Source organism: Etheostoma spectabile, chromosome 19, assembly GCF_008692095.1.
Source record: "Etheostoma spectabile isolate EspeVRDwgs_2016 chromosome 19, UIUC_Espe_1.0, whole genome shotgun sequence".
In the NCBI taxonomy this organism is placed as follows: Eukaryota; Metazoa; Chordata; class Actinopteri; order Perciformes; family Percidae; genus Etheostoma; species Etheostoma spectabile.
The window spans coordinates 8,746,367-8,768,318 of record NC_045751.1 but is presented as its reverse complement, the minus strand read 5'-3'; the positions used below and the strand labels follow the sequence as shown (position 1 = coordinate 8,768,318).

The 21,952-nt window shown below is 40.1% G+C and overlaps 1 protein-coding gene across 4 annotated transcripts in view; it reads right to left on the bottom strand.

The window, feature by feature from the left end:
* si:ch211-200p22.4 (phosphatidylinositol-binding clathrin assembly protein) overlaps positions 1 to 21,952 on the bottom strand; it is a 69,826-nt gene that overhangs the window by 13,325 nt on the left and 34,549 nt on the right. For 2 of the 4 annotated variants that reach the window (XM_032544380.1, XM_032544381.1), the window contains exons 3-11: positions 11,412 to 11,487; positions 10,964 to 11,066; positions 10,149 to 10,242; positions 9,719 to 9,830; positions 9,124 to 9,230; positions 7,333 to 7,374; positions 5,554 to 5,574; positions 3,595 to 3,680; positions 3,323 to 3,446 (exon numbers count right to left, since the gene is read on the bottom strand). In XM_032544380.1, the coding sequence (XP_032400271.1) occupies positions 3,323 to 3,446; positions 3,595 to 3,680; positions 5,554 to 5,574; positions 7,333 to 7,374; positions 9,124 to 9,230; positions 9,719 to 9,830; positions 10,149 to 10,242; positions 10,964 to 11,066; positions 11,412 to 11,487 (765 nt within the window). The remainder of the gene's footprint in view (positions 1 to 3,322; positions 3,447 to 3,594; positions 3,681 to 5,553; positions 5,575 to 7,332; positions 7,375 to 9,123; positions 9,231 to 9,718; positions 9,831 to 10,148; positions 10,243 to 10,963; positions 11,067 to 11,411; positions 11,488 to 21,952) is intronic. The other 2 variants (XM_032544382.1, XM_032544383.1) reach the window with 2 other exon arrangements.

Below are 21,952 nucleotides of genomic sequence, written 5' to 3'. Positions count from 1 at the left end.
TATTAGATGATACATTAATGCTCCAATTAGTGAATGTAATAAACTTTGCATTTCAAAAAAAGTATAGCCCAAGGTTAGTTTTGTGCGCTTCACAACAAAGACGTCTGGAAAAAAGAAAGCGCTCAAAGAAGCAGCTAAAAGATCTGCAACTTTGCAGAGCTGGATTAAAACTACCGGCAGGCCAAGTGTGAGAGAAGCATTTGATAATGTCAAGCAACCACCCTATTTTATTAATTTTTTGTTGGCCAGAAGCATTTTCTCTAAGTTGGAGTAGGCTTACAACTCATTAAAACAAATGTTTCATTTAATAATAAATACACAGTAAATTGTGCCTGTGTCTTTAGTATTGTGAATTAGTTATTTTATGTATATATAAGCTCCAGTTGAGTAAAATAATTTTGCTAGCTGTAGTCATGTTGTAATCGTTCTTTGTAATATGCTGTATATACACACATAAATATTATCTAGGGTGCCAAATCATAACATTAGTTATCTCAACCAGAATCATTGAGTGCCGCTTCAGTCTAAAGGTCTTCTGGGAACACTAGTGTCAGTGTTGAGTTTTTAGCAAAAGTACAGTATACTGTATAAATTACTTCATTCAGATTCTAATAATTCTGTTCAAGATGAGGCCTCCCCCAAGGCTCCAGACCAGAGAGGGAGGGAGAGCATGCGGAGCATCACTCAACAAATCAGACAGCCACATAATGAATGTGGTGCGTGTTCCTATGAAAAGGGCCATGTCAGTAAAAGCGCAATAGATAGATTAATGCTACAGCCAATAGTATTCTTAACTTAAAAGTACATTATACTGTAGAACTTATTCAGATATAATGTTTCCTTTGGAGACATCTCCATCTTTGAAGGCTGAATGGGGGGTTAGGGGCTGCCTTTTTTCCATATTAGATTAATGGCCCCTCCAACTGTCTGTGCACGTCCCTGTCTCCAACACTGGGTGACTCACACCTAATCCATCTGGATTGATAAATAGCACAAAAGATATTTTTTGAACATTTTGTATAATGACAGTAAGTGTAAATACAAATAAAATGCATTCCTTCTATAAGTAATCCATACCGTTTCTTCATGCAGTTTATATAAAATGTTCAAACATGCCTGCACTGTTTTTGTATTATCCCATAATTTATACATTGCTTTATTGATTGACTTAATCCCCCTTGCTGTTTTATTGCTTATTTCTTGTGCCATCTGCCTATTCCCCACTGGACTGTATGACTTTTGTTGCTGCAATGACATCATTTCTCTACAAGGATCACTTCATTTGTGTCTTATAATGTGGGAACATGTACTGCAAAATAACAGTTACAGAAAAGAAAAAAAAAAACCAGAACATGTACTGTTTGGTTGGTAAGAAAAGCAATTTACAGTGCAACAAAGGCGTGGATTCTCAGTATGGATGCCACAGAGGGAACGGCCACGCTGCATCTCACACTGCCTTTCTCCATTTCATTTGTAAATAGGCACCCAGGTGTTTTAATTCAGTTTCAAACTTTGAAAGTATGGAAATGAGCCAATTGACTTCACAACCTCTTCCACTTTTAAAAGAATTTGGACTTTGAGCAGATTAATAAACATGATGTCCCGCTGTACCAGCCTCGGCCGGGCCGAGTTCTCTTCATTTATATTCTGACAGTGTAGCGAGGAACAAATGGGAACTGATGTTATTGTTTGGGTTAAGGCCCCAGCTGGACAGTAGCTGAGTGTGTATGTGTTGAGTCCATATGGACACCAGAGCGTGCAGACAGCTGGACTAGAGTATTTGGACGACCCCTGCTCACCCCGGCTTTCTCTCTCACTCCGTTTCTTACTCCGTTATGTTCCTACTCACTTTGTCTTCCCTATCCTTTCAAACTAAACCCAAAGGTAATCAGTAGACCTTGGCAGAAACAGGGCAACCAAGGGCACAGAGAAAACAGCGTGCTGAAATCCAATCAACCGCACACACAGACAAACACACCAAGACACATTGGCAGCACACAATGCGCCCTTATCTGCCAGCGTATACGCATGTTTCTCACACACCACACACACACACACACACACACACACACACACACACCACACACACACACACACACACACACACACAACACAACACAACACAACACACACACAGACACACAGAGAGAGATATTGGCAACACTAGTAGACACATACAGTATCTTCTCTGCCAGGATGGAAGCATGCTTAACATGCACACACACTCTTCCACCGAGCCGCTGTGTGCCTGTTATGTAGCTTCGCTGCTCTTACTCAATTACAGTTTGCTGTAAGGTAGGACTCCCAAGGCTGGAGCAAGAAATGTCAACACATTTTACACTTGACTTTTCTATTGCTCGGCTCGCCACTGAGACTCTTGGCCTTTATCCTCATCTGGAGTTCAGAACTCACCAAACAGCAAAGTGGCTGGGAAATCTATCAGCAACAGCACAGTCTGATTTCTACAGCACAGAAAATTGCAGCACTATATATATAGTTTTAGTTTTTGTAGCAACAATTTTTGCCATTTTTCATGTCTCAAGTGTCATGTAGTGCAGCTGCAGATTTGAAATATATTGTGACTCTGCTTGCACAGTCACAGCATGATCTTCAATCTGAAGCAATGACTGCAGTTACACTCGTCATTTTGTGGTGTTTTTTGTGATGGGATTGTTTTTAGATGATTAGATGAAGATGTATTTAGATTACCTAAGATCAAATCCCTGTATGCACGCACTTAACCTGAATGTTTCTGTATCTTATCAAATCTTTTCATGCTCGACTTGTTTTTACACCTTCTAACAAAAGGTTTAATTATATTACAAGTTTATAAGGTGTTTGATAGCTCCCATGTCTAGTTTTGTAAGACCAACATTTGAAACTTGTGTGCCCTAGGTTCCCAATGGGGATTGCAGAATTCTGGGAATATTCAAGGTGGAAAGTTTCCATGGGAAAGGGTTATTTAGATAGGGGTTATTTGCTCAGGCTTTATATTTACCATATCATATGAAGATAGAAACACATCTTTACAATATAACTACACAATCGTAAACCTTTCTAATAGAAATGGAAATAAACCAACAACTTAAAAACAACAACAAAAGAGTCTTCTTAGGCCTCCATATCCTCTTCATTGATCGTATGTGTAAATGAGGCCTAAATCTACAATGCATTCTTCATACATTTTGAGAGCTACTTGAATCAGAGTAAGAGGGGAGGACATTTTGACAGCAGTAACTATTGGACTTTAAGCTACTGCAGCGCCGCCGAGTCGGACCCCTGATTCAGAGGTGATTAGTTATAAAATTATAAAATCTGTTACCTTGAGAGCCTGCAGTCTGGCCTGTTCCTCCTCCAACGCCTGCTGCTTCTCCTTCTCGTCCATGCGGCTGAACGACATGCCAGTGCTGGAGAGAGAAGAGACGGCGCTGGACAGAGTGGACGCTCTGCAAGACAAAATTAAATACTTTTGAACCGATTTTGAAAGAGATTTAGGCAGCTATTTGAATCTACTTGTCTGTTTACGTGTCTTTAAAAGGGTTTGTGGGTGATACGTTTTAACAAAACCTGCTGGCAGGCAATTCATATTTCTACCTGGTGTCTGCATTTAATTCCTTGGTTTTCTTGCCCTCCAGAGAGGCCAGGTGCTGCTCCAAAGCCTCCAGGAGGCTGCTGGGAGCCTGAGAGAGAGAGATAAATATGAGCATAGGAAAGGAGAAAGACATTCAGTAATCAACTCAACTCTTTGAGAATGCTTTCACACTTTCTTTCTCTCTTATATGCAAACACACAACACACACACAGTTAGTTGGTCTCACAGGAAGGTAACAGAGTGCATCAGGCTCCAAGAATAGCCATGGCAACATGCAGCAAACACTCACACTGTTAACAGGAGACTCAAAGGAGAGAGAGAACAAAGGAGGAGGTTGAAAAACACAGAGCAAGGGAAAAGGTAGAGAGCAGAGGAGAGGTCGTGCCACTTCTTCATACGAGCAGAGAGCAATGGTTTCTGAGCCGTTTCTTTCACTTTTCCCATTCAACTTCCCTTTGCTGTGCATTGCCTCTTTGCCTCGCTTATCTCCGTGATGTCCTATCATACTTGCACAAGGAGTGCCAGTATGTCTCTGCTCTAGTTTAACCAAATCTCTGCACATTTATATTACATGGTGACTGAGATTTAACTCTAATCTTTTCTTTTTTTAACCTTTTCTTAATTACTCAAGAGTCACTTAAAGGCTTTGTTGTAATATGACATAAGGCAGCTGCATTAAATTTAAGCTCAACCATTGTGGAGTACAACTTAGTGATCAGGTTACTTGGAGGAGTGTTGCTACGCTACTACAGAAAATACAATTCGGCTGCAAATTCAAGTTCAGTTCCACTTGTTCACATTTGACAACACGTGTTCGGAGCTCGTTTGGTGCCTCGTTAGAGCTCAAAAACCAATGGAAACAAGAAGGCAAAAGTGAACGAGGCAGCTGCATTATTAACTTTACAATCAGCGTTTTTTTGGTGCAAATCTACAAAATGTAAGGAAAGAAATAGTTTGGTTCCCAGTTGGCTGTCTAGAGAGGAGAGGAAATTCTTCCACTGATAAAATATGACAACGTCATGTCTGTCTCTCTCTATCCACAAGAATGCAAATTGTGCTGTCAGTATGGCTTCACACATGCACAGAAACACACACACACACATTTGGTAGTGTTTTGACTTGTGAGTCCTTTGCGGCTGGCTACATGACGGGTTCTTGCCAGACTGTTGCCTGGATGTTAAAGAAACAGAGACTCGCAGAAGAGAAAGAGACCTTCTTTAACTGTCAGTAGGTTTGAATAGGTGAAGAGAGGACCTTGTGTATCCATAGTCAATATTAACACACACACGCACACACACAGAGAGAGAGAAAGCGCTAACTTTGGGAGGCAGAGAGCGGTTGAAAAACATCATGCCCGCCATAAAATTAGAAAAGACAATTCAACCTTTTATCTCTGTTTCCTTTTTTATTTTTAATAATAATTACACGCTTATTGCTCAGGTCATTCACTGTTAAAGCACCTCCGCCATGCATGTTGAGGCAATGATGTTGTGCATGACAAATATGAAATAAATTACATCTGAGGAGGAGGGTGGAATTTAAGTGAGCGAGTCAAAACCCGGTGCAGGGATTTTTTCATGCAGATGTTGTAGGAGGGGTGGAGAGGTGAAGCCTCATTTTCTATTCATGAGGTTTCATGGCCTTTTGCTAGCAGTGCCAGAGCTTTGTGTGTGCACTTTGGTGTGTTTGTGTGTGTGTGTGTGTGTGTTGAGAACTACAAGCAAGCCACCTGAAGCTAACACACACACATATTGTACTCAACACCATATCGCTCAACACAGGAAAGAAAAAACAAGAGCATGCCTGCCAGTGTATGAGGTGTAAGTGCGCCTGTTTGCACACACACACACACCACACACACACACACACACACACACACACACAAGCAGATCAGGTGTTCATGCAGAGGGGTTAAGCAGGTTGGAGGGGGCAAGCAGTAGAGTATGCAACCCACCACCTACAATGTATGATCCTTTTGTTTTCTGCGACAGACGTGGGAGAAGAAAAACGTGTATTTATCGACCATAATGAACTTTTCAGTTTTACTAAGAGTAAAACACCCACACAGTTAATTTACAGCTTTGCACATTGCAAGGATTTTTAGTAACGCAAGACCATGGTCACATTTCATTGAGGCTGTAAAAAGTTACATTTGGAGTATGGGCCAAAGTATCCAAAACCCTAAAAATACTAACCAGGGCTGCAAGTGAGGATTATTTTCATTATCAATAAATTGGTCAGTTGTGTGTAGGGATATCTGATTCTGATCCCTAAATTTAGGGTATCTGTTGATACTCAGAACTGAACTGCTCTCTTTTTGGCATTCAAAATGAAGACGCCGGCGCACTGTGACTGAAGCACAGCAGAGACAATGACGGTGTATTAAATGTGGATCTCTGGGTTGGTGTAGGTTACGTTAACGTCTTGGCGTAACGGTTTCTTTTTTTCAATGGCATGTACAGCTTGTACAATGCTTACTTTATTCAATCTTGATTTTGAACCTGCCTCTTGAGTTGATTCAACCAATCAATTTGCTTGATGCTCCTGCAAGCAACGGTTACCCATGACACCCTGTTCTGCCAAGGTTCACAGACGTTAACGTGCATCTTCAGATAGGCATAGTTTCAGTTTATTAAGGTCAGAATCTGGTCAATAAACTGTGTTCAATAGTCAAAAAGTACCACATTTTCAATTTACAATGATAGAAAATAGAGAAAAGCAGCAAACCTCACATTTGATAAGCAACTTTATTCAGTTTTTTTTTATCATTGTAAAGGGAATATCTTTGAGTTTTGGACTGTTTGTTGAACACAACATTTAAAGACGTTACAGAGGGCTTTAGGAAATCGATTAAATAGACAACACTCATCAGATTTACTGATAATTAAAACAATCATTCGTTGCAGCCTTGACATTCTCTTGTTGACATTTTCTGTCCATCGAATAATCCACCATCCTTTCAACAATAAACCTGATAGATCCCAAAATGACAGTCCATCGTAGTAAGCTGAATTGTAACTGGCTGTTTCAAGTATAAAATCTCCGTTCAGCCGGATGTGTAACTGCTAAACCAGGGATATTTATAGTCCCTCTGAGGTCCTTCAATAACCCATTAGGAGGATACAAAAAAAATATCTTAAAGTGATTCCTCTAAATTCACAATGCTGTAAGATGAAAAGGCAATCCTTGACGATTAAAAGCAGAAACCATGTGGTCTATTCCCCCGAAGCGATGCGGTCTTGTTTTTCAAACCCTTTGTTGTTCCAATTATCATTATTTGTATAGATCCAAGGTCTTAGCTCGTAGTTCGCAGTTGCTCAGGGTTTCAAACCCACGTGACACAACCTGCAGGAGGCCCGCTGCTGGCGCAATGTTTAAGCAGGCCAACTTAACACACCTCGGCCTGTTGTTGGATCTATAATGCACATTTAGAAGTGAAAGAGAAAGCAGGAAATCAATCAAGCCAGAGGGGAGTTGCCTAGACTAAGATCAGGTTAGACGAGATTGCGGTTTGAAAATAAAAATGATTGGGGCGAGGGTGAAGTAGAGAGAATGAGTGAACAAGTGGTAAGAGGGGGAACACAGGTATATGTGGGGAGTGGAATCAGGTGAGAGTACAGAGGGAGCAATGAAACCACACCACAAGTGTCGAAGGAAAGCAGAGAAGGTAGTAAAGCAGGAAAAGGAGTGAGAATCAGAAAAAGAGAGAAGAGGAAGTGGAAGGTGAGATGTACACTGACCTGTGAGAGATCTGGGATGTCACCCTGATCTATTCCAACTTGCTGTCGTCAAAAACAAACAAATCAACAAAATAAAAAAGGGAGAAAGGTAGGTGGGATAAAATGAAGAAGGAAAATTAAAGAGAAGAGCAGGGTCCATTTGTAAAGAAAACAATTAAAAGAAAATAAGAAAAAGAAAAGAAAAAAAAACAGGGGAATTATTACTTCATGCAGCGGCAGTGTCAACATAAACGACAACAGAAATAAACAAGGAAACGTTTTTGACATATAGATTGGCTGATGATCCAACCCGTCCTCACAGTGAGCGACGATGATGACTGGACAGTGATAAATATGTCTGACCAATGAGGGAGAGCGGGCATGGCGACCGATGATTAATGAAGTGACAACATTAAACACATTTATAAAAAAGGACAGCCACGGCAAAATTGTCTCCAAAACAACTCATACAGGGAACATTTGTGTGACTTTTCAGGACACAGAAAGAACATTAAGTCCTGGAATTAAAAAAACATAACTTTTGGCTTTAAAACACTCCTTTTAATTGTTGATTTTATCTGCAGAAAAATGTAATAAAGGTTAATAAAAGTGAATTTCCTCTTCTTTAAAATATGCCATTCTAGACATCTAGCTCTAGCTTTTGGGCTTTGTTGTGTAGAGTTTCAAATTTCCATTAAGTTGTCATAGATGAGATCCCAAAATAGGCAAACAAAGTATAATTTCATTTACTGAAAAGTGACAGCCCAGATGAGTCCAGGTCAAAGTTTCTGATTTCAATTAATAAATGAATGATTGTCGACGTGAAGGCCTAACTGGGTAATGTTGACACAGAATAAAGTTTTTAGAAATCATGGAAGACATTCTGACACGTCTTATTGGGGAATGTCAATACTACTAAATACTTGTTTGAGACATGTAGCATAAAAACAGAGTAACTCATAACTGTATTTATTGAAAGTATGTCTTTTAATTAAGCACTATGGTTTTATGGTGTGTCTGTACAATAACACACACTTCATTTTCCAGGGAGCTTATAGAATCAAAAGGGATTTTGTGTGGACTATTTTTTTTGAATGTACATCAATGTAGAGAATGTGATCCGACAATGTATGGGACAGAGGCCGATTCTCCCCGTTTCAAGCCTGCTGAAACAAGGAGGGAGGGAGGGAGGGAAGGAAGAAAGAGGGATGATCTGTGGGCACTGGGCGAAGGAGAACCGCATGAGTATCTGTCTTTGTCAGGAGGAGAGGGGACGAGAGAGGGAGAAGAAAGGATTAGACGGAGGAGTGTGGCGAGCAGAGGGAGAGAGAGCTAACGGAGCGCCTAACCACATCCTCCATCTTAGGGTTATTTGGAGATTCAGTCTATATATATATATATATATATATATATATATATATATATATATATATATATATATATATATATATATATATAAATATATATATATATAAATATATATATATATATTTAAGCGTCTGCACAGGAAATGTGGGGCAGTGAGGGTAAGTCAGGTACTCTTGTCTGCACACGGTACGGTAGCTATGTGAGCAAAAGTGGTGGCAGTATGGGGTCTTGTGGAAAATACACATATCCAAAGTTGTGTTTGAGAACGTTTGAGTTAATGTGTGTTAAAATATGTGTTTAGGGGATGTGGTCAGGACCAGAAACTGACAAGAAATTCTGAGGAAAACGGTAAAATAGTCATTTCAACAAGAATTGATCCTCGGGGGGTGCCAAACCCTATGCCTGTGTGTATATGCTCTTTTGTGTGCGAGTGTATGAATATACCTCGGCCACTTTGAGGAACTCCGACAGCTTCGTCATCCTGTAGAGAAATTTCTTGTAGATGTCCAGAGCATCTTTGCACTGGTTCTTCTTCATGTCAAAGTATTTCTCTATGGAGACAGAAGGGGAGGATATAACAGAACAGAGAAATACAGATTTTTTTTTTGTTTTGTTTTTTTTAAAAGGAAAATGAAAGTAAGGAAGTGTTGAAGGGAAGGAAGGAAGGAAGGAAGAGAGAAAGGAGTCAGGGAAATTAGTGCATGACTGATTGTAGACAAACGGAAGCACATGCCAGCAACATGACATCTTGTCAAAACCTACTGTGCTGCCATGGCAACCCGACTGTCTGCACATATGTGTTTGTGTGTTTGAGTGTGTTGGGTTTGTGTTTACATATCTGACATACATGATTGTGTGCGTGTGTGTGCATGCATAATCTATAGCTATACTTACATTTCGTAATTTACGACCCAAGTGGGAGAGTGAGCACCAGTTGGCTTACAGCTGTGTTCATCCTATTAGTGTGTGTGTGTGTGTGTGTGTGTGTGTGTGTGTGTGTGTGTGTGTGTGTGTGTGTGTGTGTGTGTGTGTGTGTTACCCAATAGGTTGATGACCCCTTCATTGTAAGCAGCGAACAGCCTTATGGAGTCTTTGAAGAGCAGCATGAAGGCAGAGTTGATCACTCCGTTGGTCAGCTCATTAGGGTTGGCCTGCAGAAACCAGAGGTATAGAGAGAGCGAGAGAGAGAGCATGAGAGAGAGAGAGAGAGAGAGAAGACATCTCTGTCACATCTTTTCAAGGCTTTTCAGAATAAAAGGATCGCTCTCAGACATCTTTTTTTCCAAATACAACCACCTCTCTCTCTTTGTATGATGGAGACCAATCTCCACAGGGGAACTGTCAATTCAGTTTAGGTAGGAAAAAAAAAACCTTATGCCCAGACACACAGACAGACTAATTTCCAATTTCGGCAGATACCCACCCACCATCTCTGTATGCGTGCACGCACATGCACTCACTCACTCTACCTGGAAATCCAGCAGAGCATCCAGCTGGTTCTGAATGATGGGCAGCGTCTTGATCAGCTTCTCTGTGCTCATGGTACGCATCACACCGTCAATCCTGACAAAGCAGGACACAAAAACGCACAATTTCAGCAGGCACCTTGTTGAGAGAAATTCTAATGCAAATGTTGATGCAAATTACGAAGAACATAAAAAAGAAGCCAAAAAAATAATTATTGGAAAAAAGGAAACTAATGTTTCCCATACAAAACTTTTCTCAATAATTCTAAGTACCGGCTACTCGAGATGAAAGACTTGCAACAAATTGCAGATGAAACACATTTTGCAAAATAGATAATGTCAGCTCAGCAGGATCCGTGTGACAAATTATTCAGTGTTTTTGCACAACAGTTGGACTTTCTGAAATTGAAAAGATCTTCCACAACCTCTAGAAATGATGCCACCACTAACACTTTCATACAAAAGTCTCCAGCAAGGCTGCATTGTCATTAGTTGACGCATTCAAATATTAGGGGTGGGGTGGGGGGTTTAGATAATAATGTATTGTAACAAATACTGTACACAGACATATATTTTGCACAAAACAAACAAATCTTTTGCGGTTCTCTCACTTTAGTGCCAAAAGCTAAACACTGTCTTTGGTGTGTGACAATATTAGCTTGAAAAGATGTATGGGGTTGCCATTGTGTGTGTGTGTGTGTGTGTGTGTGTGTGTGTGTGTGTGTGTGTGTGTGTGTGTGTGTGTCTGTCTGTCTGTCTGTCTGTCTGTGTGTGTCTGTCTGTCTGTCTGTATGTCTGTGTGTGTCCTCCTTCCCTACCCCCTCTTCATCTTGGTGAAATCCACAGCCACCAGTCTGTAGGACATGGCCTTCTCGTTCAGGTAACGGCTGTATCGTCGGATGAAGGTTGACATGTCGTAACCTGAGAGAGACGAAAGGAAGGAAAGTGAGCTATGTGATAGAACTACAAATGATTTCTATCATTTGTCAAATGATTTCAAATGATTTCAGTACAAATGATTTCTATCATTTGTCAAATGATTTCAAATGATTTCAGTACAAATGATTTCTATCATTTGTCCTATAAACGGTCTATTTGTTGTCTATATACACAATAAACTGTACACACGTACACACGCACACGCACACACACACACACGCACACACACACACAATATACATATATGCAATTTAGACAAAATGGAAACAAAAAGCGGCGAGTTTTTTTCACCTGTCTCTTAAAAGAACGAGTGTTTGTTTGCTTTACCTTGCAGAGCTCCCTTATCCAGGAAGTTGTGCAGGTTAAACAGAGTGTTTCTGGAGGCCAGGTACTGGATTAAACGCTGGGAAAAGAAAGACAAAAGTTTATTACTATATGAACCTTCAAACAGAACCTAAAATGTATTGGTTTTACTTATTGAATAAGTGACAATGACCCAATTTTCCATGGATTTCAACTACTAATATATTATTTATATATTACTATATTATATAATTGGATAAAGGATTTTTTTTAAGTTACAAGTGGGTTTCTGATTGTTAAGTTGCCGGTTGGACTTCCATCCTAAAAATGTTTTGAACCATTCAGCAGAGGCCATCTTCTCTAATTCAAAAGATTACTGAGATAACTGAAAATCACTCGTATCCACTGTCTGACAGATGGCAATAGCTTGTGCTCATTACCCAACAGCTAATAACAAAGAATGATATAATTCATCACTGACATTAAAAATCTCAATTAAAATGCAGCACATAGCCATCTCTGCTTCGACTCAAACACTTAATCTCTCAAGACGTTTAGACGCGACGTGATGATGACACTGTGGCTCTGCCCGGTGCTTAGTGGCACCCATGACGATTGTGATTGGTTTAACAAAATGCCAATAAACCAGAGCACGTTTTTCTCCCATTCTGGAATGCTGTGTGGAGTAGTCAGACCCTCCTCTGCAACGCTGGGGAGGAAGGTCTGGCAAAGCGAGACTAAATATAAGGAAACACAGAGTGGGTGGGGCCTTGCACTTAGACGCCAGCAGGGAGGAGGATTTATTTATAATTTTTTCCATAAGATAGATAAAGACATGAAAGGAGAGAGCTGCGCGGCCGCTGCATCGAGGAGTAAACCTCTATATACGTGCGCCTGCTCTACCAACTGAGCTAACCCGGCCACACGAGGAAGGAGGATGTAACCGATGTCTTCCTCCTGCTGCTTCAGATGCCTTTCAGCTCAGCCGCTCGCATCACCTCAGGCTGGGCCGTCTATGTTTAAAAATGAACGCTGTTTCTTTTCCCATGTCATTTATTATTAGGACTTTTTTTTGGGGGGGGAATAGTACACACAGAACTGGCGAAGGATGACAAATGGCAAGAGGAAGCGGTCAGAAAATTAGATTAAATCTAGTCTACAGATAGTAATGGATCAGGCCAACCCTGTCATTTAAAGAGCATTTCTGACATCTCTGTTCATTTTTGAACATTTCTTTCCACTGCTAACAGAAACCCGGTCCCTTTCCCCTTCCAACTCAACACTCGTTACTTGTTCGTTTTGACAGATCTGATGTCACTAAGCAGGTGCTGGAAGCTCTTTACTTCCCATTTCCCACGGGAGGTTTGCTCATCGTGTATGCTCTTTTTCCACCAGCACGTTGCTTCACATTTACACAACTTTATGCTCTCGCACCTGGGAGTTGCCCAATGCATCAATGTTTTTTGTTTTGTTGTTTTTACTATTTTTTCCACTCCTCTTTGAGGTTTTCTGGCCTGCTTGAGATAACCTCAATGTTGAGATATTAATGAGGAAGAGAGCTTTACTTATTCACTTCCTCAAGCCCAGGTTAGTCTGGCAGTAGCTGGAGAGTCAGAATGTAGTCAGACCTTTGGGTGGACTATGGTCCCTGAGCAAGTGCTGGTAGCTCATCCATATTTCTCCAAAACTGTCTTGTTCTTGGATCGTTAGTGGAGATGGGCACCAAAATTTGAGTCAGCAATATATACCTGCATGACAAATAATTCAACATTAGACATGATTCTAAACTACTAGTGATGCACCGATCTCACACTTATATAAGATATAGGACTGATCTATTTCATTCATTTATACATTTATATATTAAACATATTATATACTGGAATTTGAATTTGTGTTTAAGCGTTGACTGATGTATTGCTGCATTTAAAAAAGTTTTTTGGGATCACTTTTTTTTATTTAAAAATTAAGAACAATTACATTTAAAAGGGTTACACTTCAATTGCGATTCCAAGTAACTATGAAAAAATAGAAAATTAGGAAAAATAATGTTTAAGAAAAGTCTGATCTTGCCTTACACATAAGAGAATGATCCCAGTCACTTCCACACAGCTTATTAAACACTAGTATCAGTTTGGTACTTTGTATCAACCGATACCCAAAGCCCAAGTATAGGTATCGGTATCGAAAACGCCGGCTCGGCTTATCCCTATTTGCTACCTTTTACTAACCCTAGTCCTTAATAATAGATTCAGGTGTCTGAAAACAAAACAACATGTGATGGTTTTAGCAGCGTTTATGCAATCTGTAATCTATTCTATGTCCTTTGAATTGTAGGACCGTGGGCTCAGTAGAAGAACTGTATTGTGTACAGAATGTACACAAAGAAGACTACGTTCAACTGTATTCGCACCTGAAAAACACATCTACACAGGTGTCCCACAGTGCCAACTCAACCTTGAGCTAACGCCACCATACAACTGAAAAGTGAAACAAGTTCTTCTGACAGATAGTATTTGCAAAACTGTGAGGCTGGTTATGAAACAAGTTAGCTTGTCTTAATAGTCAAAATATGCTACACTGCATTCACTAACTAAATTGCACCTGTAGTGTTAATTTGCAGCACTACCTTAAAACAAAAAGTATAAAATACATACATACATACATACATACATACATACATACATACATACATACACACACACACACACAGGCTAATACTTTACCTTCCATATTTATTTGCAGGTGCAAATTTTAAAAGATTTTAAAATAAAAAAAAAAAAAAAAAAAATAAAAACTTTGGTTTGAGTATTGCGCTTTAAGGTAGTCAGAATTGTGTTTCCTAGGTATGCTCATGTATTGCTGAAAAGGATATAATTCATTTGCAGTAAAACTTTTAAAAATAGTGTTGCCAACTGAAACTATTAGAGAGTAGTGAGTCCCAACTTGAACTCTGCACTCTTAAACCTCAATATTTAACTCGGACTTTATCTCAAGAGTAGACCTGAACTTGCTTGATGTCCCTCATGTGCAGTGCACTGGAATAAATCTTGGCCACCATCCATAGTTTGGGGAACTCAGGCTTCCCAAAAGCATCTTAACGTTAAGGCCGTCTCTGTCCAACTGACTTAAAAATGATCTGAGATTTGCCAGTTTGCCAATTCCCAAACTGGCAGAGAACCAGCGCTCGCTGGCTGGTTGAAACATCGGAGAGTCTGTGTGTATGTGTTTGCTAGAACAAATATGCTCGCGGGCATGTGTGTGTTGGATTCAGTTGCACTGACATGTTTCCAAGGGCTCTGGGACTGTTTAAAAAGCCATACAGGATTTGATTCTGTTCTCAGGCCTTTTTTGTGTGTCTGCTCACACTGTGGGTACAAAACTTTGTTCATGCAGTCACATGTAGGGATTCAGCTCCCATCTGTGAGCTGAACTTTAGTCCCATAAAAGGTTAACCATTAATTTCAGGGTTAAGACTTTTTTTGGCTGGGACATTTTAGAGTCAGTTGTAACTCTAAGGTATGGGTTGGGGTGCACGCAGAAGTTATGGTAAAGGTCAGCGTAAACTTGGGGAAGTAAACTTACGTAAGCTAACAATTTTAACTTTGACAACAAGTGCAGTACTTTTGTCCCATCATGTTGTATTTTAAAATGTTGTCAATGAACCAAACTCTTATTCTTGATGCTGCATACATTAATTTACTCTGTGAATATATTTACTTCTTTTAGTGACTCATATACATGAACTAAATTCCAGTTTACATAACAGTTGCAATTTCTGTCTACAACAAGTATATATTTCATATTTGTTATATTTACCCCTATATTTAACTTCTGCACTATTTCATGGCTTAGATGACCATTTTTACATGCACTCATCTAATAAGCATTGTTGCAGGGAGCCTGAGATCAAAGATTTGCACAGCCAACGACAGCTTCTCTGTAATTGTTGTTGCACATGGCAAAGAACTTGAAACAAATCCAAACAAGTACTTTTTATTATCAAATAATCTACTTACTAATTTTTGATTAATTGTTCAGTCTTTGAAATGCCATATAAATGCTAATCACAAGCTCCTACAGCCTGTGGTGACGCTCTCAAAATAATTACAAAAATATTCATCTACATTTAATTAATTATTTTAGCTCTGAATGTAAGTGGGTAACATGCCCTCAGAACTACCTCTGTGCGTGTGTGTGTGCGTGCGTGCGTGCATGCGTGCGTGTGTGTGTTCTCTTAGGACCATGACAGAGTAAGGAGGTAAGATGAGATTCTGTCTTGACTATACGAGTTCAAGTTTTAGGGCAAAGAAAATTTAGCTTCACAGATTGAGAACTGCGTTATGACTTTAGCATTCTGCCTGGGTAAAAAATGAACCCGGGTGAAGACAGAGAAACGCAGACAAGATGGTCACGGATAAAGAGAGGAAAGAGTGAGAGATAGCGAAAGAAAAGCACTCATAAACTTCATAAGCTCTTTCTCTGCTTCGTCTTGCCTGCCGACTACCCTCTTCCTCATCAAAAGTCCATCTGACGAGAGCCTGCGTTTCTCCCTCAGCCGTAAATACAAAGGCAGAGGCAGAAAGAACCCACACAAAACACATGGATACAGTTAAAATGAAGAAAATCTATAAAAAGGGGGAGAAACACTCAGCACAGAGAGAGACAGAGAAGGAGACTCAGAAACCCGCTGAGCCCTAGATTATTCGGCGAAGACGGTTCCAAGAAAAAGCTGCTGTTCTGAGAGGAGATTCAAATTTACAGAAAAAAGGTGTAAGAATAGATAGGGGAGTGTACAGAGATAGAGAGTGGGGGAGGGGGTGAGACGGTGAAGCAGGTCGGCTCGTCAAATAATTCATGTTAGCATATCGGAGAACAACCTCATGTATTATTGACACATGTAGATCCTGGCTACTCCCAACGCCGAAATAGCTGGACACCGAGCTACCAGCATGCAGCTTCCACACGTCGTTCTCCCTCTCTCACCCTCTTTTTCTCCTCTCTCTCTACGTCTTTCTCTGAAGAGTGCCCAAGTTGGTGGTTTCCCTAGTAACACCATGAACACCATGGCCTCAGCACTGACCTGAAGTGGGTTTATTTTTATTTTTATTTTTTGTGTAGTCATGTTATGGTGAGGAGAAGCACGATCTAATTAAGTCGCTCTTGACAATACAATTGTTTAAAATGGCTTCTTCTTTCTCTATCACACAGGAATGCGAAGATAGGGTGGAGATACACTGTATAGCCAATAGATTGTGGTCACACCTGTCCAATTACTTTTGGTCTTGGCCTATTTTTTTTTAAATGGTTCAACCTAGCTAGGCCCTTTTGTTCTAAGTTTTCAGACAAAAAAGCAGCCCTGCATTGATGGGGCATGTTGTATCAGGTATAGGTGAGATGATGAAATACAATCCAGGAAAGATACTTTAATACCTCTTTCACACCACTGGCCAGGGTTGGCTGATCGTGCGTTCAACCGTTCTTTGGGAAATTCAAACCAAGCCAGTCTACATGGGTATATGCCTGGTTGTGACAATTCAGAGATTATGAAATGCATAACAATTACCTTAAGTGCCAGACGTTAGGCGGGGCTTTACGCATCGTACTCAGTAAACAGCTAACATCACATATACACCAGTCCAGTACCACAAGAACTAAAGTTTTGATGGTATATGACTTTATCATTGCACAGTAGGAAGAGAGAAATAAAGCTTATATCGTGTTTGTTTTGCAGTGAGTACCTTCTGAAGCGCAAATAAATAACCATCAAAAGACTAATATCTCCTCTGCATATTTATTGCAGCAGCTGGAAAAGGGAGTAGGTTACACTAGTATCAATGTTTGACTATTTTAAGACGAGGGGAGAACATTTCTCTTTGTTTGATGTCATTAAAAGCCAAGCTGGGCTTCCCTGTCGGCATCACAACTCTTTTTTTTTTTTTTTTTTTTTAAAGAAGAGAGAAATAAGAGAAATTCACTCTACCCAGCAGCCGCACTGAACTGCAGTCTGCAGTCGGGTGTCTCGAGCATAAGAGAGGGAGTATGAGCGGCGGTGCTGAGAGAATTAAACTTAAAACTTATTTTCATACGTTTAAGTTCTGACGCTGGGTGTTTACAGGCAGTTCGCTTGTAAACCTCTGCTGCTGCTCTGCCAGAGGCAGTCAGAGGACTGTTTGGAAAGGAATTGAACCGCTCCCCTCTGCTGTTGTTGAAGCTGCCTGTGAAAATCCTATAGTTAGTCTGTGGTGGAAACCCAGCTTAAAGCACAGTGAGACATTTTTAATGTTTTTTTCCCCCCAAAGCGTGCGGCGACCTATGACCTTGACCCAACCAATCACATCATTCGCCCCGACTTGGCTAGTTGTGGCCCAGGTTGTTTGGAATTTACATTGAAATCGAACCTAGTCCTACCCTGATCCAACCCCCCTGGTGACCGTGGGGGGCGGGGCCGAGTATATCAAGGAGGGTTACCCCATTCAAAATACAGTCAACCTGGGTTATACCTTGATTGAGCCATTGTTGTGAAAGGGGTATTAGGAACAGATCCTTGAGTTTAGAGGCTTGTCAAACAATTTAACACTGCACAGACATTTACAGCAGTATGAGGAAGGATGTTACTGCTCTAGATTTCTAAATGTTTTGCACAACAACCCTGCATTTTTTTTTTTTTACCTGGATCCCCCACTGCTTCAATGTAGTGGTATGATTGAAATGAATGAGGATGCTGTGCTTTTTTCATGCAGTGCTGTTCCCTGCCTGAACACAGCTTAACGCTACAACAAACAATGACATTATTTGGGAGAATAGCAACTTTGTAACAGCAGTATGGGGAATGGTTTTCACAGTTTGGTGTGGAAGAACATGATCGGTCTGCACGGAGCCCTGACCTCAAATGAATTTATACCCCTTTGTGCCTGAATGGGGAAAAAAGCCCAGCAGCCAGGTACAATATTTTGTGAAAAGCTTTCCCAGAAGAGTGGAGTCTGTTAAAGTAGCAGATCAATGTCCACAGTTTTGAAATGTCACATTAAATAATCACACTCATAACGATTGACTTCACAATAATCAGTATTTGTATAAACATCAGTGGATATTGTTTAGGATGTGTCTAAAAAGAGCATGACCAGATAATGGTAGCGAGCTGTTGGCTGATTGGTTGGACACCTGGTTAGCAGCCATTGATTGTCGTAGAGACTGTCATTTATACTATAGGCATCACAACTAGAAATTGTGATATGAGTAAAATTAGGTCAGTAAGAGACTTAAAATATTGGTAAATATATTATAAATTCTGTTTACCCTTGAGCCCCAGGCTTAAACAGAAATAACTTCATACGGGAAACCATAAATTTAAGGCTCATTATGAACTGGTTTGTACGTCATGCTGCCATGTCTGAGGGCAAAGGTTTGAGACCATCTGAACCCCCTCAGTACACCATCATTACACCATCTGGCAAGATCTTCAACTGAAGCAAACTGACCCCTTTACATATTAGATTAAAGCTGCCCCCTCCAAATAAAATCCTACATTTCTAACTTTCTACCCAGAGGAGGCAATGAATGGTAACTCAAGGCTGAAGCAGAAGTGCATAATTTGCCCAGAAAAAGCTGTACTCTCTGACTTCAGATCTTTTTCATCTCTCCTCCCTTTGGTATGCAGCTTACCAACGTCACATTACATGGTATCTGGGAAGTTGAACCAGTTCCCGCTCGGCCCTCTTTGGACCTGCCAATGTGTACACAGAGCCAGCAGGGAGGAGGCAACCTGGGTCTTTTGGTTCAAAAGAGCTCAATATATATATATATATATATATATATATATATATATATATATATATATATATATATATATATATATATTTTTTTTTTTAAGTCACATCGTATTGTAACTACTGTCTACAGGGAATACAGATAGGTTATCTCCAAAAGGGGGGTCAGGGAGTCTACATGGGGATTAATTGTTGGCTGCAACTTTACTTTTTACATGCAAAAAAACAGAAATGACTGCAAACGGAGCTCCACTGAAAGGTGATGACTCACACAAGAAGAATGAGTCGTGATCAGGCTGTGTTGAATGAAAGCAGCTCTTATGCAAGCTGAGAAACACACACAGGGAAACAGACGTGGGACAGATACAGATATGTGAACACACACACACACACACACACACGCACACGCACACACACACACACAAACAGCTTTCCTGCCTTGGATTCTCCCCTTCATCTTTTTTCTTCCTCCTCCTCCATCTTTCTTCCTCCTCCTCTCTCCTACGTAGTATGTCTCCTCCTCTCTTACACAATCATCTATATACCCTCTGAATCCAATCTAAGTGTGAAAGAAACAGTCACAAAGTGAAGCTGTGTGTGTGTGTATGTGTGTGTGAGAGAGAAAATCTGTGCCTACAAGGTGACAAGGCTGATAGTGTGTGGGCGCCGGCTCTCATGGGAGCAGTTGTGTCTTGCTGTTGGATGAGTGTATGTCTGTGAGGTCAATGATGCAGCTACATGAGTCACCAATTGCACACATACACACACACACACGCGCGCGCACGCACGCACACAGAGTATTAGAATAGTTCTCCTGACTTGCACACTGTATTTACTGAAACATTAAGCGCAGAAACAAGAGTCAGGTTGATGAGCATCAACAATCAGAGCCAATCATTGGGGAATTTGACTGTCTCAGCTAGAGTTATGAGATTACATTTTGGTCATGAATGGTAGAAAAGTTGCAAAGTACAAGTTATTTTAAGGCACAAAGACGTCATATACATTTTCTGCATAGACAATGTTGACTAAATTGCACTGGGAGCAACTTCCAAGACTTGGATAGGCATGAAATTGTACAAAAGTACTAAAAGGAGAGCAACTGTGTTAAAGATTTAACACACAAAAACCAGGTTAAACAGAACTCCCGGGCATTTTACAAGAAACATAAAATTCAAGAACTTTGTTTGCGTGCACCAGTACAGATTATGCTTTGGTGTAGAAACGTGATTAAACATTCAACACTGAGTAGTGCCTTTTCTAGCTTTGTGTCCGTATCAACGGTGGCTGAGGCTCATGGGTATTATAGTATTTAGAGCCAGCCGTCAAAACAAAGTAAAAAAAAAAAAAAATCAATCCGCTCTTAAAAACAAGTGGAAACTAGAAGAGGTCTCGCAGAGTGCAGACCTCTGCCAAGGCATGCCTTTCCTCACAATGTTAATGCAGTGTGAATTTTCCCAGTCCAAAACTAATTTTTCGGATTATTCCAACACCACATGGATGCAGCACAAATGCCTTATCTCGCAAGGTTAACAGAAGTGAAAAAATATATGTGATTTGGATCCTCTTAAAAATGTAATGGGTTCTTTCTTGGCCCATGCTACATCCTTCCAATCAGTTTCATTAAACTCAGGCCAGTAGATTTCTATTTATCCTGCTGACAGCCAGACCGACAGGTAGACAGATAAGCAAACCAACAAACAGATAAGCCCCAAAAAACACAACATCCTTGGTGAAGGTAATAATTCAAACTAATGGCCATAACATAAACAAATAAATAGATATGGCTATCCAGGAGACTTCTGTCTTTCCATGTTAAGTTACATCAAAGAGATCAATAAAAGGAAACCTTTCAAATGGTAATTTACAATGCTAAAAAATACCCAGTCATCTGCACCTCCTACTTCGCTCTCTATTGTTCCTGCATCTATATTTATCAACCAATCAGAAAACCAATTCCTGAGAAATTAGTGTCACCTTATGTACACATGGGTGTGCCATTATGTTCAGGTGTTTGACCTGATATGGAGTCATTATCCATTGGAATTCTGGGTAAACATCAAGCACATTAGGAGTAGTAAAGCGTGTATATCTTCACAAGATTAGTTCATAAAATATTTAGGTAATTATTCAGGAAGATAAATAATCTGGGCATGAGCAATGTACATGGAAATCAATTACTTTTATATTACTAGATCATTTGTAACTTGAGATCAAATGCAGTGAAACAGCTAATTGTAATGTATCAAGTGCAATTGTATCGAGGGGTGGCAGCAGCAGAGCTAATTACAGTAAGGCAAGGCAAGGCAAGGCAGCTTTATTTGTATAGCACATTTCAGCAACAAGGAAATTCAAAGTGCTTTACACAAAATCAGTTAAACAGATAAAACACAAGTAAAAACAGTTAAAAATCACAAGCATTAAAAACCGGTAAAACACATGAATAGACAGTTAAAAACAAAGAGAAACATAAAACACAAGAATAAAATTTACAGTGCAGCATAAGAAATTTAAAGAAATGATTAGTCATTTAAAGAAAGGCAGCATCAAATAGAAAGGTCTTCAGCCTTGATTTAAAAGAACTGAGAGTAGCAGCGGATCTACAGGTTTCTGGGAGTTTATTCCAGATATGAGGAGCATAGAAACTGAAAGCTGCTTCACCCTGTTTAGTTCTGACTCTGGGGACAGAAAGCAGACCTGTCCCAGATGACCTGAGAGGTCTGGGTGGTTCATAGTGTAGTAGCAGATCAGCAATATATTTTGGACCTAAACCGTTAAGTGATTTATAAACTAGCA